Source organism: Oncorhynchus gorbuscha, linkage group LG03 (assembly GCF_021184085.1).
Source record: "Oncorhynchus gorbuscha isolate QuinsamMale2020 ecotype Even-year linkage group LG03, OgorEven_v1.0, whole genome shotgun sequence".
In the NCBI taxonomy this organism is placed as follows: Eukaryota; Metazoa; Chordata; class Actinopteri; order Salmoniformes; family Salmonidae; genus Oncorhynchus; species Oncorhynchus gorbuscha.
In genome coordinates, this window is record NC_060175.1 from 34,629,822 (window position 1) to 34,649,270 (window position 19,449).

General features: G+C 40.7%; 2 protein-coding genes and 1 long non-coding RNA gene across 7 annotated transcripts in view; 2 read left to right on the top strand and 1 right to left on the bottom strand.

Moving 5' to 3' along the window:
- Positions 1–624: 624 nt before the first annotated feature.
- Positions 625–16,962, top strand: LOC124031261 (wiskott-Aldrich syndrome protein-like). Of its 3 annotated transcripts, none has more exons than XM_046342322.1 (10): positions 625–762; positions 5,693–5,830; positions 13,997–14,083; positions 14,775–14,862; positions 15,078–15,192; positions 15,347–15,413; positions 15,716–15,869; positions 16,038–16,270; positions 16,501–16,591; positions 16,715–16,962. In XM_046342322.1, exons 1-10 carry the CDS (start codon positions 745–747, stop codon positions 16,765–16,767), a joined length of 1,044 nt encoding a protein of 347 aa, XP_046198278.1. In that variant the 5' UTR covers positions 625–744; the 3' UTR covers positions 16,768–16,962. The 3 variants fall into 3 exon arrangements, with proteins under 3 accessions (XP_046198278.1, XP_046198276.1, XP_046198277.1); XM_046342320.1 differs by lacking the exon at positions 625–762 and adding an exon at positions 3,520–3,911; XM_046342321.1 differs by lacking the exon at positions 625–762 and adding an exon at positions 3,522–3,911 and having other exon boundaries at positions 15,347–15,389.
- LOC124031262 lies at positions 13,727–17,568 on the bottom strand. The gene is made up of 4 exons (XR_006838100.1): positions 17,306–17,568; positions 16,653–16,761; positions 15,706–15,745; positions 13,727–15,135 (listed from the first exon to the last, which is right to left on the bottom strand). It is a non-coding gene; the product is annotated as an uncharacterized LOC124031262 (long non-coding RNA).
- LOC124031260 (6-phosphofructo-2-kinase/fructose-2,6-bisphosphatase 4-like) overlaps positions 17,351–19,449 on the top strand; it is a 42,462-nt gene continuing 40,363 nt past the window's right edge. For all 3 annotated transcript variants that reach the window (XM_046342319.1, XM_046342318.1, XM_046342316.1), the window contains exon 1: positions 17,351–17,512. Coding sequence is in view for 1 of the 3 variants with exons in the window: in XM_046342316.1 (XP_046198272.1) it covers positions 17,470–17,512 (43 nt within the window). In the remaining 2 variants the exon portion in view is untranslated. The remainder of the gene's footprint in view (positions 17,513–19,449) is intronic.

A 19,449-nucleotide genomic window follows, 5' to 3' on the forward strand; every position in this document is an offset into this window, starting at 1 on the left:
TCTTCATTAACCAGGGTCTTACAAACGTCTGGGAATTGGTCAAAGTTTTAGTGATTGTTGAGTTATGAACATTGGGATACAAATTCTCGTCACACATATTAGCATGGAACTTAAAGCTCGGCTCTGTCACTGCTTTTAATAAGTCTGTGGCCTCGAGTGTCACATCAATGCCATATGCGTGAGTAGATTCAATTTAACTGAACATCTCTGTGATGTTGTCACTTGATTTCACAATGACTGACACCATGGTGAGGTTGGCAGTCCATCTCTGATCAAGAAGTATTTTCTGTTTTCCCCCATTGTACTGTGTAGCCACCATGGGTTTCCTAAAGAAATTGTACAGGGAGCTACACACATTGAAAATGTCCTCTATTGCCTCCTCAGATGACATAGTGTGTACCACAGCCAAATGCAGACCTTAAACCAGGCACTACAAAAAGCCCACTTTCTCCCACTGAAAATGCAGCCCGAGTAAGACAAACCTGCCCTGGCTCCTCATCACCTACTGTAGGTCGTCAGCTGCTAGTTGCTGTGGTAACAGAGGTGCAGGTGCTTGTTGTGATGTTACACTCGTGCTGCTGGTGCTAGGCCATGGCTTTTCTCAGTCTTGTTGGTCAGCAGGTGGCATGGGGGATGAGCGGGTATTGCATTTGCTGCTAGGCTTCTCAACCTTGTTGGTCAGGCTATCAGGCTGCTTGGTGAGTTCGGCATCGGTTTCAACATTTGACACCACCCTGGGATTGAATGAGCTTCCTAAACAAGGTAATGAAGGCAGTGCCTCATGACATTGTATGGCTAGAGGTCCCCAATCAGAATTCCTTTTTTTATTTTAACTACTAAATATTATATTATTACATCCTCTCTCTCTCCCTCTACCCTCCTCAGATCATGAGCACCCATATAGTCTATGTCCCGGTCTGCGTTACTGGCAGGCTAGGCGGTGCTATATTGGGGAAACCAGGCATGGTAATTCATATACCATTTGTTATGTTTATGGGGAAACAAACCTGGGGGGCGGGGGACTTCAAATGTATTACATTTCAATGTATTTCTCACTGGCCTTTACACAATACCCCATAATGTCAAAGTGGAATCATGTTTTTAGAAAATAAATATGAAATGTATTGAGTCAATATGTATTCAAGCCTAAATAAATTCAGGATAAAAAATGTGCTTAACAAGTAATATAATAAGTTGCATGGACTCACTCTGTGTGCAATAATAGTGTTTAACATGATTTTTGAATGACTAGCTCATCTCTGTATGCCACACAGTTATTTGTAAGGTCCCTCAGTCGAGCAGTGAATTTCAAACACAGATTCAACCACAAAAAAAATATATGTTGTTTTCCAATGCAAAGAAGGGCACCTAATGGTAGATGGATGTTGTTTTTCCAATGCAAAGAAGGGCACCTAATGGTAGATGGATGTTGTTTTCTAATGCAAAGAAGGGCACCTAATGGTAGATGGATGTTGTTTTCCAATGCAAAGAAGGGCACCTAATGGTAGATGGATGTTGTTTTCTAATGCAAAGAAGGGCACCTAATGGTAGATGGATGTTGTTTTCTAATGCAAAGAAGGGCACCTAATGGTAGATGGATGTTGTTTTCTAATGCAAAGAAGGGCACCTAATGGTAGATGGATGTTGTTTTCTAATGCAAAGAAGGGCACCTATTGGTAGATGGATGTTGTTTTCCAATGCAAAGAAGGGCACCTAATGGTAGATGGATGTTTGGTTTGTTAAGAGCAGACATTGAATATCCCTTTGAGCATGGTGAAATTATGAATTACACTTTGGGTGATATATCAATACACCCAGTCACTACAAAGATACAAGCATCCTTCCTAACTCAGTTGCCGGAGAGGAATTTCAGGCCAATGGTGACTTTAAAACAATTACAGAGTTTAATGGCTGTGATAGGAGAAAAGGATGGATCAACAACATTGTAGTTACTGCACAATACTAACCTAATTGACAGAGTAAAAATAAGGAATCCTGTACAGAAAAATATTTCAAAACATGCATCAAGTTTGCAACAAGGTACTAAAGTAATACTGCAAAACATTTGGCAAAGCAATTCACTTTTTGTCCTGTATACAAAGTGCTGTGTTTGGGGCAAGTCCAGTACAATTACTGAGTACCACTCTCCATATTTGAAGTATAGTGCTGGCTGCATCATGTTCTAGGTATGCTTGTAATCATTAAGGACTGGGGAGTTTTTCAGGATAAAAAGAAACGTAATTTAGCGAAGCACTTGCATTATCCCAGGGAAAATCCTGGTTCGGTCTGCTTTCCACCAGACACTGGGAGATGAATTCACCTTTCAGCAGGACAATAACCTAAAACACAAGGCCAAATATGCACTGGAGTTGCTTACCAAGAAGACATTGAATGTTCCTAAGTGGCCGAGTTACAGTTTTGACTTAAATTTACTTGAAAATTACGGGAAGACCTGAAAATGGTTGTCTAGCAATGATCAATAACCAATTTGAAAGAGCTTGAAGAATTTAGAAAATAATCATATGGAAATGTTGCACAATCCCGGTGTGGAAAGCTCTTAAAGACTTGCCCAGAAAGACTCACAGCTGTAATTGCTACCAAAGGTGCTTCTACAAAGTATTGACTCAGGGGTGTGAATAGTTATGTAAATTATAAATGTATTTATATCATTTTCATTACATTTTCAAAAAAAACTAAAAACAAATGTTCACTTTGTCATTATGGAGTATTGTGTGTAGATGGGTGACAAAAATAATCCATTTTGAATTCAGACTTACATAACAAAATGTGGAATAAGTCAAGGGGTATGAATATTTTCTGAAGGCTCTGTAAATAAACAATTCCAGTTGCAAGCCAAAGGCCATAGCTTTATTGTAAAATAAATATTGCCCTCTTGCCAGATTGATGAATATAGCCATAGCGAAACAGTGCAAATGTACTGTAAGGTCATTATTTGAACCAATCGTCACCAGGGCCAGGAGTTTTTCCTGATTACAAGTTTTTTCTGGACCTGGTCAGATCTTCTCGTCAGGAAAATTGTAGCCTCTTTTCATTGTTGTTGGTCAACATGTGTTTTTAATTGGACCCCTTTAAGATTGAGATGGCAGCAGTTTGTCCTCTGTTGGCAGTAATCAGAATGATGTGAGATTGGAGGCTTTTATCTCTCTCTTTTTCCTTTACTTGTTCTGTCACCAGCACATATGAGATTCCAGCTGATACAGCCTGGTTTGAATCCAGGCTGTATCACAACCAGCCGTGATTGGGAGTTCCGTGAGGCAGCGCACAATTGGCCCAGCATTGTCCGAGTTTGGCCGGTGTAGGCCGTCATTGTAAAGAAGAATTTGTTCTTAACTGACTTTCCTGGTTAAATAAATAAAAAAACAATTTACTGGATCTATTTTAATTAAATGAATGTTTGTTTTTAAGGAAGTTTGGGTCAGCATGCATCATGTATGAAGATGTGGTCTCAGATGGAGTACAACACCTTCACTCAGTACTTCCTCATGCAAATGTGTGTATCTGTTTAAGTGACTGACGTGTGTGTCAGTGAAAAACAGTACTATGCCTGTATATTTTTATCTGACATACGCATCAGTCCCTCAAACACCATGCATACCCATACAGACATTTGCATGAGGATGTACTAAGTGAATGTACTGGACGGTAAGCGTAATCATATTTTGTGCACTGTAAATGTACTTGGACAGCTTGGATCTCTGACTGAGACTGCAGTGTGTGGTACATAGACAGAAATTGTCAGTGAATTGCTGATAAAAAAGAGAGAGATAGAATAAAGAGAGAAGGAGTGAGGGATGGCGTGCAATGGGGGGTGTGGATGTCCAGTTTTCAGCAACCTCTTGACGGTCCGTGAGAATGCTTTGCTCTTCACTCTCCTGGGAGCCAAGTGTAAGGTCAGTTTAACCCCTAGAGGCATCTTTAACATTCTTCCTTCTTTCTCTCTTTGTTCACACTTTCTGTTGCTGGTTATTCCTCCGTATTTCTCCTCATTCTCTCATGTATCTGAGCTCTTGACGGCCAGTGAGGACTCACTAATTTCCCTATTGTTCTCCACCCAACCTCACTGTTGCCACATGTACACTTCACTAAGTATTTATTTGGACAGTGAAGCTAAAACGTTTAATTTGGCACTAGACTCCAGAATTTTGGATTTGAGATGAAATGTTTTATATGAAGTAACAGTACCAAATGTCACCTTTTATTTGAGGATATTTTCTTACATATGTTTTATCGTTTAGAAATGAAAGCACTTGTATCTAGTCCCCCCCTTTGAGGGTGTCATAATTGGACAAATTCACATATAGTGTATTAAAGTCAGTCAAACTTTTATTGTTTGGTCCCATATTCCTAGCACGCAATGACTACATAAGGCTTGTGACTCTACAAACTTGTTGGATGCATTTGCAGTTGTGTTTCTTATTATGTTGTGCCCAATGGAAACTAATGGTTAATAATGTATTGTGTGATTTTGGAATCACTTTTATTGTAAATAAGAACAGAATATGTTTTTTAACACTTGTACATTATTGTGGGTGCTAACATGATTACATATAATCATGACTCATGAATAATGATGAGTGAAGAAGTTACAGAGCCATAAATATGATACCCCCCCAAAAATGCTAACCCCCATTATTGGTACTGGTGAGAGGTTAGCATGCATTTGGGTCATGATCTTTGTGCATCTTTCTCACTCATGATCCATTTTGACATTAGAGTATTTTGTGTAGAATTTTGACCAAAAAATGACAATTAAATACATTTTAATCCCACTTTGTAACACAACAAAGTGGTGGAATAATTTCTGAAGGAACTGTACACAAAGTGCATTACTTTCTCAATGTTAAAACATATATTTATTCAAATACTCTCAAAAAAAAGGTAACATTCTGAACTGTCACTTCAGAAAACATTTAATCTCAAATCGAAAAGGCTGTAGTATAGAGCCAAATTTAAAGTTTTAGCTTCATTGTCCAAATAAATACGTAGCGGATTGTATCCTTGGTTTTAAAAACTTTGCAGACAAAATATTAGGATGAAATAAGTAACAAACAATAATATATAGTATCCAGTCAGGGATGGTGATGATCTTTGAAAGTCCTGAGGTACTTTCCAGTGTATCAGTCCTAGTGAATCACATGTGAAGCCCTGCAGGTGAAAGGGCTGTGTGTGAGGGCAGAGGGGATAATTTGGTTGTGGTTGATACAAATGCCATCTATTTTGAATACCACGACCTAGTAGTAAGTTACAAGTGTAAAATGTACAATCATATAGATTGTACATCCAGGTCACCCTTGATACAAGTCAGTATTGGACTATCAAGGTCACTCTTGATACAAGTCAGTATTAGATGACTTAGAAACCGGCCACTAGGGGCAACAGTGAGCACTGCTACATTCAAGTATTTTTTGGTTAAGCATCTGATTCCAAAGGTTGTAAATTCTAATCCAGCGATAGACAATTTGTTTGCGATTTTTCATTTATGCCTATCCCAAACCTTAACCCTTACCTCAACCATTTGGAGTTAATGCCTAACCTTAAGATTTCGGAGTTAATGCCTGAACTTAACCGTCTAATTCTGTCGTGAGACTGTGAGAGCTAGTGTGTTAAATAGTGAACCTAATCTGTAACCGGTTACAAATTGTGAGTGTGTATATGTGTGTGTCCGTTTCAGGCAGTGGTCTCAGCAGTAGCCCAGGTGTATGTGTCCTTCCCTGGGCGTCAGGTGTGGAGGCATGAGGGCTCTGGGGTAGTGTGTCTGGTCGAAGACAGCTCACAACACTCCTACTTCCTGCGTGTGTACTGCGTCAAGGTCAGAGGAACCACCACCAAACGAGTCATAACACCTGCTTCACCAGATACTCAGACCTTCAGAGGAGTTACCTCTCTCTCTCTCTCTACTATTTACAGATTTTTTAAATCAGCAATCAGATTAGTATGAGACCATATAGTGTGCATAAATATCATATTTTATTTAAGTTGTCATGGCTGTTTTCATTGTGTCTCTGGTTTAAAACTAAAAGCAGGAAGTGCTTCTGACCTCTGGCAAGATGCCAGGTTGACCTGTTTATTCAGTCTCCATAGAGCAGGCCTCATTGGAATCTCTTTATGTCTCTCCGTGTGTGTGTCTCTCCGTGTGTGTGTGTGTGTGTGTGTGTGTGTGTGTGTGTGTGTGTGTGTGTGTGTGTGTGTGTGTGTGTGTGTGTGTGTGTGTGTGTGTGTGTGTGTGTGTGTGTGTGTGTGTGTGTGTGTGTGTGTGTGTGTGTGTGTGTGTGTGTGTGTGTGTGTGTGTGTGTGTGTCTTTACCAGTCACCGTGAGCGCACAGGTTCCTTAAAAAACAATATGCTTTGTGTTAAAGGGTGTGTGCATGTGTTTTTGCTTTGTATATTACTGATGACTATTAACTGCATTTTATTTAAAAACAAAAACAAAGTTTTAAATGAGAAGTAGAAATAGGTCTGAAGCCGAAAAAAAAGGAAATTCACATGAGCACCAAAATTCCTACTCCACCCATGCACTACCAAGGTTTTCCAGTACATAGCTTTGACCTACTACAGTAGCTATGTTAGTAATGTACTTCAAACTATGTGTATGCAGGTTGCTTAGAATTCAAACCTTCTTAAAAAGTCTAATTCATACTCTTAGAGGACATGCTTCCACAATAATGGGATTTGTACCGCGTACAAGGTAAAGTATTGGATTCTTCACATACCAGTATGACATTATCCGATTAAGCTACCTTTTCAAGATTTTTTTCTGAAATGAAAGCGAGCTTTGCTTTTATACTTACAAGCCATTAGGCTTGGGCTGTTTTGGCTTGTAGTAATGTGGTGCATGCCTGTATTTCCATAAACCTTTATTTTAGCAATATCTAATCATAATAAAATCATTTTTTGGTCATTAGGCACCCAACATAACAGGTGGTGGTGACTTGGACACAGTAGCTCATGTAGATAGAGCCTGTCTACATTCCTGATCTCTGTAACTGTTATCTTAACTGTGTAATATTAACATAAGCTCAGAACCACTGGTGTATCAAACATGGTCCTGTTTTATAAATTGCTGTGCTGATGAATGGACAGTCCATTACCTCTGTCAAAATAATATGTAGCTTAAAGTTATGTTTGTACTTGTATTTCTTTTTGCAATAATGACGGGGACGCAACAATAATACACATTTACAATAGGCCTATATCTCAAAAATAGTTACAGCAACATGATATATACAGTGTGAAGAAAAAGTATGTGAACCCTTTAGAATTACCTGGATTTCTGCATAAATTGGCCATAAAATGTGATCTGATCTTCATCTAAGTCACAACAATAGACAAACACAGTCTGCTTGAACTGATAACACACAAACAATTATAATTGTTGATGTCTTGATGGTTGGAAAAAGTATGTGAACCCTTGGATTTAATAACAGTTTGACCCTTCTTTGACAGCAATAACCTCAACCAAACATTTTCTTTAGTTGCGGATCAGACCTGCATAATAGTCAGGATGAATTTTGAACTATTCCTCTTTACAAAACTGTTTCAGTTCCACAATATTCTTGGGATGTATAGTGTGAATGCTCTCTTGAGGTCATGCCACAGCATCTCAATCGGGTTGAGGTCAGGACTGACTGAGCCACTCCAGAAGGCGTATTTTCTTCTGTTCAAGCCATTCCATTGTTGATTTACTTGTCTTTTGGGTTGTTGTCCTGTTTCATCAGCTAACTTCTGTTGAGCTTCAATTGGCGGACAATAGCCTTACATTCTCCTGCAAAATGTCTTGATAAACTTGGGAATTCGTTTTTCCGTCGATGATAGCAAGCTGTCCAGACCCTGAGGCAGCAAAGCAGCCCCAAACCATGATGCTCCCTCCACCTGTGATGATGTTTTGATTTTGCTGTGCTGTGCCTTTTTTCCACACACAGTGTTGTGTTTTCCTTCCAAACAACTCAACTTTAGTTTAATCTGTCCACAGAATATTTTGCCAGTAGCGCTGTGGAACATCCAGTTGCTCTTTTGCGAACTTCAGACGTACAGCAATGTTTTTGACAGCAGTGGCTTCTTTTGTGGTGTCCTCCCATGAACACCATTCTTGTTTAGTGTTTTACATATTGTAGACTCGTCAACAGAGGCTTCCAGAGATTTCTGTAAGTCTTTAGCTGACACTTTAGGATTCTTCTTAACCTCATTGAGATCTGCGCTGTGCTCTTGCAGTCCTCTTGGCAGGACGGCCACTCCTAGGGAGAGTAGCAACAGTAATGACATTTTTCCATTTATAGACAAATTTGTCTTACTGTGGACTTTCTCTTAGAGATACTTTTGTAACCCTTTCCAGCATTATCCAAGGGAACAATTCTTAATCTTAGGTCTTCTGAGATCTCTTTTATTTGAGGCTTGGTTCACATCAGGCAATCCTTTCTGTGAATAGAAAACTCACGTTTTGTAAGTGTTTTTTATGGGGCAGAGCAGCCCTAACCAAAATCTCCAATCTTGCCTCATTGATTCAACTCCAAGTTAGCTGATTCCTGACTCCAATTAGCTTTTGGAGAAGTCATTAGCCTAGGGGTTCACATACTTTTTCCAACCTACACTGAATGTTTAAATGATGTATTCAATACAGACAATAAAAATAAAATAATTTGAGTGTTATTGTCTATTGTTGTGACTTAGATGAAGATCAGATCAAATTTTATGTAACATTTATGCAGAAATCCAGGTAATTCTGAAGGGTTCACATACCATTTCTTACCAATGTATACATACACTACTGGTCAAAAGTTTTAGAACACTTACTCATTCAAGGTTTTTTCTTTATTTTTAAAGTCACCTGGAATGCATTTAAATTAACAGGTGTTTTTTCTTAAAAGTGTTTTTTTTTTCTTTCCTTCTTAATGCGTTTGAGCCAGTCAGTTGTGTTGCGACAAGGAAGGTGGGGTTGGGTGGGGGGGATATACAGAAGATAGCCCTATTTGGTAAAATACCAAATCTATATTATGGCAAGAACAGCTCAAATAAGCAAAGAAATGACAGTCCATCATTACTTAAGACATGAAGGTCAGTCAATACAGAAAATGTCAATAACTTTTAAAGTTTCAACTGCAGTCGCAAAAACCATCAAATGCTATGAGGAAACTGGCTCTCATGAGGACCACTATTAGAATAGAAGACATAGAGTTACCTCTGATGGAGAAAATACGTACATTAGAGTTACCAGCCTCAGACATTTCAGCCCAAATAAACACTGTTCAAGTAACAGACACATCTCAACATCAACTGTTCAGAGGAGACTGCGTGAATCAGGCCTTCATGGTCAAAATGCTGCAAAGAAACCACTACTAAAGGCCACCAATAATAAGAAGCGACTTGCTTGAGCCAAGAAACACAAACAATGGACAATAGACCGGTGAAAATGGATGATCTCCGCATGTGTGGTTCTCACCATGAAGCGTGGAGGAGGTGTGATGGTGTGAGGTTGCTTTGCTGGTGACACTGCCTGTGATTTATTTAGAATTTAAGGCACACTTAACCAGCATGGCTACCACATCATTCTGCAGCGATACGCCATCCCATCTGGTTTGCACTTAGAGGGACTATCATTTATTTTTCAACGGGACAATGACCCAACACACCTCCAGGCTGTGTAAGGGCTATTTGACCAAGAAGGTGAGTCATGGAGTGCTGCGTCAGATGGACTGGCCTCCACAATCACCTGACCTCAACCCAATTGAGATGGTGTGGGATGAGTTGGACCACAGAGTGAAGGAAAAACAGCCAACAAGTGCTCAGCATATGTGGGAACTCCTTCAAGACTGTTGGAAAAGCATTCCAGGTGAAGCTGGTTGAGAGAATGCCAAGAGTGTGCAAAGCTGTCATCAAGGCAAAGGGTGGCTACTTTGAAGAATCTCAAATATAAAATATATTTTGATTTGTTTAACACTTTTCCAGTTACTACATGATTCTATATGTGTTATTTCATAGTTGTGATGTCTTCACTATTATTTTACAAATAAAGAAAACCCTTGAATGAGTAGGTGTGTCCAAACTTTTGACTGGTACTGTAGCTACTGTAGTAGGTCAAAGCTGTGTGCAGGAAAACCTTGGTAGAGCATGGGTGAAATAGACATTGTTGTGCTCATGTGAATGTCCTTTATTGTTTGGCTTCAGAACAATGCCTACCTCTCACTTAAAATATAATTAATTAATTTCCATGTTTTTTTACACCAGTGCACCTTGTGCAAGGGATAATAAAAGGTCACTCTAAAATATGCAGTTTTGTCACACAACACAATGCCACAGATGTCTCAAGTTTTGAGGGAGTGTGCAATTGGCATGCTGACTGCAGGAATGTCCACCAGTGCTGTTGCCAAATAATTGAATGTTAATTTCCCTAGCATAAGCTGCCTCCAACGTTGTTTTAGAGAATTTGATAGTACGTCCAACAGGCCTCACAACTGCAGACCACGTGTAACCAAGCCAGTCCAGTACCACCACATCCAGCTTCTTCTCCTGTGGGATCGTCTGAGATCAGCCACCCAGAAAGCTGATGAAACTGTGGGTTTGCACAACCAAATAATTTCTGCACAAACAGTCAGAAACTGTCTTAGGGAATCTTATCTGCATGCTCGTCGTCCTCGCCAGGGTATTGACCTGACTGCAGTCCTGCATCGTAATCTACTACAGTGTGAAAATGCTTACCTTCGATGGCCACTGGCACGCTGGAGAAGTGTGCTCTTCACAGGTGAATCGCGGTTTCAACTTTACCGGGCAGATGGCAGACAGAGTGTACGTATGGGCAAGCGGTTCGCTGATATCAACATAGTGAACAGAGTGCCCCATGGTGCTGATATCAACATAGTGAACAGAGTGCCCCATGGTGCTGATATCAACATAGTGAACAGAGTGCCCCATGGTGCTGATATCAACATAGTGAACAGAGTGCCCCTTGGTGGCGGTGGGATTATGGTATGGGCAGGTATAAGCTATGGACAACGAACACAATTGCATTTTATCGATTTCAATTTGAATGCACAGAGATACCCCGATGAGATCCTGAGGCCCATTGTCGTGCAATTCATCCACCACCATCTCCTCATGTTCCAGCATGATAATGCACAGCCAGCCCCATGTCACACGGATTTGTACACAATTCCTGGAAGCTGAAAATTTCACTGCATACCCACCAGACATGTCACCCAGGTAGCCTAGCAGTTAAGAGTGTTGGGCCATTAACCAAAAGGTTGCTGGGTCGAATCCCTGAGTCGGCAAGGTGAAAAAATATGTCGTTCTGCCCTTGAGCAAGGTATTTAATCCCCAACAACAACCGGGTGCCAATGATGCTAATGTTGATTAATGCAGCCCCCCGCACCTCTCTGATTCAGAGGGTTTGGGTTAAATGCAGGAGACACATTAGGTTGAATGTGCTCAGTTGTACAACTGACTAGGTATCCCCTGTTATGACTTTCCCTCATGGGTGAGGATCAAAGAGAGCTCCCCCCTCTCTCCCACCAGAGAGGGAGTTGGGCCGGTTGTGTGACTTAACAACCGGCCGTAAACTCTCTCTCTTGTCTTTGCAGGATTGAGCCTGGAATGTCTGAGTGTTACAACAGAGAGAGACTTTGCAATACTTTAACATCAAAAGATTGGACGTTGAAACAATATTTATAACATAAATAATTTGGGAAATGGTTAGTGGGGCTCCAAACAATAATCATGTCAAATCAGTTGTTGTTTTATGATATCATTAAGGATGGTGTAACTAAATAACTGCATCTCTGGAGGTGTACGCATTCAAGGGATTAGGTTTACATCTAAATGTTGTACAAGTTATATGATTAAATATGAAACTATTTGTGAAAAGACAGCCATATGTTTTTAGCCTTCCAAATGAGATAATTGACGTGACCACAGACATTATGCCAACAGGACACCTCTTTTTTACAGAGTGCATAAAAGGACTGCTAACGAAATGTACATTAGACCAGTACGTTGCCAGGTTGCTACTGGCATGTAAAATGGTTTAAAACTACTAGACCAAAACATGCCGGGTTGTAGTAAAGTGATTGTAGCTGTCCTGAATAATCAACCATTGAGACCAGTACATTGCAGGGTTGCTATTGGTGTGTAAAATTGTTTAAAACTAACAGACCAGAAAGCGGTGGCTACACGTTGAAATGGTTGCAATTTAAATACAGACCAGCATGACCGACAGCTGAGCTGAATATTGCAAAATGGTAAGACCCTCTGAAATGCAACAGAGAAGAAGACTAGACTAAGACACACATCTAGATGGCCGTGCGGTATTTCTGCACCCTGTCCGGCCATCTAGATGTGTGAAAGTTAGTGTATAAACTAATGATCCATCATGTATGACATTCCTGGGAGTGTGTAAACTTACATTTTTTATTACCATAGCATTTTTGTATGTTCTCTATTGTTATGTACTTGAAAATGTATCAATTGACCAATTCGGCACATTTGGGCAAACTCCTGGCAGACTAGATACAAAATATTGTGCAGTAATGTAATTCTTCACTGGATCAGTCTGAAACATTGCACACACACTGCTGCCATTTGGTGGCAAAAATCTAATACACCTAGACTCCATTGTGAAAGTATTGCCTTTCTCTTGCATTTCAAAGATTCTGAAAAAAATAATAATAATAGAAAATGAATGATTTTTCTTTGTATTATCTTTTACCAGATCTAATGTGTTATATTCTCCTACATTCATTCACATTTCCACAAACTTCAAAGTGTTTCCTTTCAAATTGTATCAAGAATATGCATATCCTTGCTTCAGGACCTGAGCTACAGGCAGTTAGATTTGGGTATGTCATTTTAGGCGAAAATTTAAAAAAGGGCACAATCCTTACTCTAGCTTGGTCTGTGCAATGCAAATTAATGTGATTAGGAAAGCAGTTTCTCAAAGTTTGGTGGTTTTAAACTGAACGCAACTAACCTTACCTAGCTATGTTTTGTGTAAGAAAGTATGATATTGTGGCGCATGAACTGGCTATACACGTTAGCTAACATTACAGTCTTATGTTATCATAGCAGCCAAGGACGTTTGCTAGCTTATTTGTGCATATTTGTTTGTTCTCCAATTACACACAAGTGTCTAGCTAAGCCGTTTTCACATGATATAACTTCACCCTTATATGAAAACCTTACTTGAAAAAAAATATAGCTAAGTAGCTTTCCTCACTTGTTGGTTAGCGAGCATGCCAATGTTCTAATCTGACTGGTATAGCTACATAACTAATCAAAATAAAACCACATTCATTGGCAAGCGTCTTTTACTTGCCTGTTTGCTTCGCTAGCTTTCAGCTGACTGGTGTTAGCTAGCTACAGAGGCTAGCTGCTGGACTTTGTACAAGCTAGCTAGGTAACGTTAGCTAGATAGCTACGTAGCTAATCAAAATATCTGCTTGTATTTATTGATTAACCTCAGCTTGAATACCACCATATAGCTAGCTATCTACAGTAGCCTAGATGTGTTTGCATATATAATTATTATGACTGGCAGCCTGACGCAAGCAACTGTGTTGTTGCCAAGCAACCGACACAGTGTTAAAACTTTGAGTTTTGGCTAAAAAAATGGTTAGCATTGTCAGAAATGCTACAAAAAGGTAGCACAATGTTGTTTCTTCATCGACGGAAATGTACTTTGAGATAAATTATCAGTTTAATAAACATTTTGCACCTTCAAATTTAGTCAATACAATTTTTTTTCAAAGTCTAATGGTCACTTTATGGATGCTATGGTCTCGTTTTAATCTGACATCTAGAATTTGAGCTAGGTAGCTGCAGAAAATACTATGAAAACTAATTTGCTAACGACCCGTTAAAAATCCGGTATGTGGTTCTTGGTAACAGCCGGGCGGCTCATGATGAGAGTTGGGGAGTCTGTCTTGTGTACCTCCAATCAACTTTATGTACACTTAATTATCTAATCTACTCTCTTTCTCCTTTAACCTACCAGAGATCTAAGTTGCTGTGGGAACAGGAGCTGTATGTTCCTTTTCTTTACTCTGCACCCCACCCCTACTTCCACACTTTCCCTGCAAATGTAAGTGACATGCCCTGAAATCACATTTTAAGATTTAAGTTATTCCCTTATCAAACAGAACTCTATAATTATGTTTCAATCCTGATAACCAAAGCAACAAATCTGCTCATGGAACAGCTTTTAAGGGCATATTAAATTAATTAACATTCTGCTATTAAATGGGTTAGGGTTAGAGTTGAAACAGGATTAGGATTAGAGTTGAAACAGGATGTGGACATGAAGCTAGGGTTAGGGCTGAGCCTGGGGTAGACATGAAGCTAGGGTTGAGCAGGTGTGTGGATATTAAGCTAGTGATAGGGTTAGGGTTGAGGGTTATGCTAGGGTTAGGGTTATCCTAGGTTTGGGGTTAGGTTAATGTTTAGGGTTAGGGTTGAGCCTGGTATGGACACAAAGCTAGGGTTAGAGCTGAGGCTACGGTTGAGCCAGTGTGTGGATATTAAGCTAGTGATAGGGTTAGTGTTGAGACTACGGTTAGGGTTATGCTAGGGTTGGGGTTAGGTTAATGGCTAGGGTTAGGGTTGAGCCAGGGTGTGGGGCTAGGGTTAGGGTTAGGCCTACAGGGTTATGTGAGTTCATTGGTTGGTTGGTTCTGTAACATGCTCATAATAGCACTGGCTCTAAAAAGGCTTTGGCTAATAGCATAGCTCTGAAAAGGTTATTGTTCTTGTCCTTGATGTGTGTGTTTGTTTAGGACTGCCAGGCGGGCCTGAACTTTGCAGATGAGGCAGAGGCAGAGAGGTTCTGTGCAGCCGTGGAGAGACAGATCCAACAAGCCCCAGGTTTGGAGAGAAACACACACACTTCAGATTACATTTACATTATAATAAGCTCACTCAGCTTCAGGCAAGCCAGTCCTCTTCTCTTTCTTACTCTCCCTTGTCTCCTCTTCTCCCATCTCTCTGTCTCTGTATTTCACTCTATTTCTCCCATAATATTTTATATGTTGCTCTCTTTTGCTGAACCCCCCATCTTTTTCTCTCCCCCCCTCTCTCAGACAGAGCTAGTGGGCAGATGAACCATACTGGCAGTGTGGACTTCTCCTCAGGCTGTATCTGTGAACAGGAACAGAGACGATCTGAGATCAGCACTCCATCTCCATATGTGTCAGAGTGAGAAATATAGAAATATAGTAATATATGTATATATATATAGAAATATAGCTCAGACAGACTCAGACAATTCACTATAAGAGATATTTTATGATGCTGCATTAGAATGGAGTAAAAGACAAATGGCTGATTTAATCTTCTCTCTTCTCCACAGACAGGAGTCCCAGGTGAGAGTGGATCCAGAGCAAGGCCTCAGTGTGAGCACACACATGACACCACTGGTATTTTAACACATCCATAACACAACCATTATTATGTAGCTGTCGGATGAAAACCTATCTCCAATTAACAATAACAAAATTCAAAAGGTATTTTGAACACATTTCATTGGTCCTAGAGTCATGAAATGTACAGAGTACATTGATGAGAGTAATTGCTTTTAATACAAGGTTTTGATCTGACAGCGTATTATGATCATCATAGAATAATTCATAAAATTCTAATTGCACATTTATATCTGTTATATCACAGTCATCAATGCTATTGTAATGTCACATGCATCATCATCCTCACCTGTGTGCAGACTAGAGAGCTGGACCCTGCTCTGAGGAAGCTGGTCAGGATGGAGAGACAAAATGAGGAGGATGTGACGGACAGACACACATCTAAAGTAATCTGCAGCCTCATCTACAGTCTGGGGGGCGTGGAGGCTGATAGCAGGGACATGAACAACAGAGGTAGGCCCCCTGCTGGCTAAGAGGGATCATCTTTTGCATTGCCTCGATTATTAGTTGAATCAGGTGTGTTAGTGCTAAGCTAGAACAAAAGCCTGTGCACCCACCCTGTGTGTCTCCAGAGCCAAGACTGAAGAACACAGGACAGAATTGTTTTGGTGTCTCTCATAGGTTCAGCCTCTAAGACCTTACCCAACAGAGCTACAGGGACCTCCACCTCCCTGGCCCTGAGGAAGGGGCCTCTGCCTCCTCTCCCGTCCCCCCTCACACGGAGTGTCAGCTCTCGAGATGTCTCCAAGAGCCCTCTCCCACCCTGGGTCCCCCAACCTCCCTCTATGCCCGCCCCCCCTTCCCCTGCAGGGGCACTCGCTGAGAGGATTAGAAAGACCATGAGCTTCAGACCGGTGAGAGAACATGACTGGGGCATGTCAATCAAAGTCATAGACTATGTCCAATGTATGGCGATGTGAGGTTGATACAATGGTGTGTGTGTGTGTGTGTGTGTGTGTGTGTGTGTGTGTGTGTGTGTGTGTGTGTGTGTGTGTGTGTGTGTGTGTGTGTGTGTGTGTGTGTGTGTGTGTGTGTGTGTGTGTGTGTGTGTGTGTGTGTGTGTGTGTGTGTGTGCGTGTGATAGGTGGGCTCACCCTCTGCTGTAGAGTCTGACCTGGTCCTGAGTGCACTGAGGGAGATATTCCAGAAACACCAATACCTCCAGCATCATAAAGGTGGACCTACTGTATCTCTCTCTCCATATCATCTCATCCACAGTCTGTGATGTCAGCTTACCCTGGGGTCGTCTCAAGTCAGGCCTGTTCTGCAGCTCATCATGTCTGTCTTCTCCTCCGCAGATGACACCACAAGCCAGTCAGAGATGGATTCTTACAGCGGGCAGTGGCTGTAGAGATAACAGGGTGAGAGGAGAAATATCCCCCTACTTTCACAAGCATGTTTTCTCAAGCATGTTGTTATTTGAAGTCTTCACTTTTGTCTTTCATTTTGAATTAATTCACTGTTAAATAATGATGCATCATTGAAAAAAATGTTTTAGTGAAGAATACGATGCCCAATTAAGCCCTTTCTAAAAATAAAATCTGTAAAATCCTTAATCAAACTCTGACTAAACTTCCCTTGAATTGTGTGTGTGTGTGTGTGTGTGTGTGTGTGTGTGTGTGTGTGTGTGTGTGTGTGTGTGTGTGTGTGTGTGTGTGTGTGTGTGTGTGTGTGTGTGTGTGTGTGTGTGTGTGTGTGTGTGTGTGTGTGTGTGTGTGTGTGTGTGTGTGTGTGTGTGTGAGAGATATGAGTTTATGAATTATCTCAATCTTGCTGACCTCATCGCCACTCAACTCTTATTGGCACCCCTGATCTCATTGCCACACATACATTTGTATTTTAAAATATAATTAATTTATGGTAGCGTAAAACAAAACCTAGTGGATTACCTCAGTGGCTGTGCTTAAAACACAACGGTTGTAGCGCATCTGCTGCTGCGTTTGCGCGCTCTGTAATCCTCTCCACCCTCTACGCTCAGTGTCATTGAACGCCGCGGAGAGACTCACATTAAACGAAACCACGCTGGACAACTGCTCTCCTTCAAACCTGGACAATGAGAGTTTCATGCCGTCCACGAGCCACGCGAGACATGGCAGGTAGGGTACAATGCCGGTGGAGTCTTAGCACTTGTCATTTTATGCTGGATGCGATGAGGGAGTTTCAACGATGTGTGCAAGCAGCCCTATTGCGTTGCGTTTGCTAACTAGCGGAGGACGTAAACAAGCTCGTCACGTAGACTAGTTTTCCAACAACAGAGCCTTATTGCCTGCTTAAATCATAATAAAGCGATGTCAACAATTATTTTTTAGAAAGCCAGGGGCGAATATTTGTCATTAATATACTAATTTAGCGTTCGCAAAGACTGTTGTTGATAGTGCCTATGCTAGCATCGCAATGTGGTTTAGCTAGTGGAACGTTAATTGTCCATTATACATCTTTAGGGTAGCCTACATGTTGCATTTTTATCAGCAGAATAGTGACGATGCCAGCCGATGGGCTATTTGATAAAAATGCATTTATGTTGAAATGTTATTCAATGATAATGGTATGTTGGATGTTATTTGTTAGTAAATGTAGTACATTTCTTATTTGATCCACAAATAGCCTATCACGGATTGTTGTCACTCAGTCATGTCCCTGAACGGGACTGAAGCTTCATTTGCAGGACTGGAGAAGTGGGGCATATTGCATGTTTACCATAGCAGTGGTCAGCTGTAAACAAGCTGCCTGTTGTTGATGTAATATTTAGGTAGGGGGTTGCCCTTGTAAACGTCTTGTTAAATAGTTTAAAATGGGTTTTGAATGTGGTATTTTAAATCACAATCCTTGTCATAGAATGCTGTGATTTGTTATTATATTGATTGAACCACGTGCCACTGTAAACCATAATCCTCCTGTATGTCAGATGCAAGCATTTCAGTGCTGCACCTATCTGCTGTTCTATGGGATTCTAAAAGACTTGGTGAACTCAAGTCTGTCTGTGGCATGACAAACTGCTCTATCTCTGTTAATACAAATGTTTTATTGTCACATACACCGAATAGGCACCGTGAAATGTTTTGTTTTGCAGGGTCAGACATAGTAGTATGGTGCCCCTGGAGCAAATTAGGGTTAAGTGCCTTGCCCAAGGGCACATCAACAGATGATTTACCTTGGCGGCTCAGGTATTCAAAACAGCAACCTTTCAGTTACTGGTCCAACTCTCTAACTGCTAGGCTACCAGCATATACAGCTACACCTTCAGTTAAATTTACTGACACTGTTACGAGAGTCTTGTTACAAGAGTGCTAGGTCTGTTCCTTGCATATGTGGGAGTGTCAAACTATGCCAGCAGAAGATTTGGCTGATTTCTTTATGAACAATCAATGTCTTGTCCCATATAAGGGTGCATCATGAACTTGACCCTGAATATAGCCTAATTACAATTTCAGACTGGCCACATAGGCTAGGGTTTGAGTGCACAAACAGTGCTTTTTCATTGAGTGTCCGCCAAAGGAAAAACAAACATTACAATGTTTGCAATTGAATAGGTATATTTTCTTCTGCTTTTGTCAGGCTACACAGTATAACATGTAGTACTATGTCCATATTGTAACATCTGATGTGTTCTTCCATGACTCAGTCATTACGACACTACACTATTATGCAAGACCCCTGTTCTGGGATATGGAGCCTGAAGGCTTCCAATGATGACATCAGCAGCAGTAACATCATCACCACCCTCTTTCTCAGCCATCTATTTCCTGTGTTTGAGGGGTGCAAAATCCACTTGGCACTTAAATCTTGCTGGATTGATTGCTTCCATTTTACTCAGGCGACTTTTTCATACTCTTGCTTGTGCCTGTCGTTTTTCCCTGTTAATGTTACGACTGCGGGAATGTTTGTAATGACCTGTCAAACACACTCCGCAATGGATGAAATGAGCTCAATGGAATACATTGTCTTTTTATTGAATCTATAGGAACTCTAAAGCTTCTTCTGGGATTTAAAGCACCATCTCGATAATTACATCATTGGAAAGAGAAGAAAGATT

What these genes read in the sequence shown, in the direction of transcription:
- LOC124031261 (XM_046342320.1), top strand. Translation starts at nt 3,813, where the DNA reads ATGGCGTGCAATGGGGGGTGTGGATGTCCAGTTTTCAGCAACCTCTTG. An exon ending in TCCACACTTTCCCTGCAAAT is followed by an intron (nt 14,084 to 14,774) that starts GTAAGTGACATG and finishes GTGTTTGTTTAG; the next exon opens with GACTGCCAGGCGGGCCTGAA. An exon ending in CAGGGACATGAACAACAGAG is followed by an intron (nt 15,870 to 16,037) that starts GTAGGCCCCCTG and finishes TGTCTCTCATAG; the next exon opens with GTTCAGCCTCTAAGACCTTA.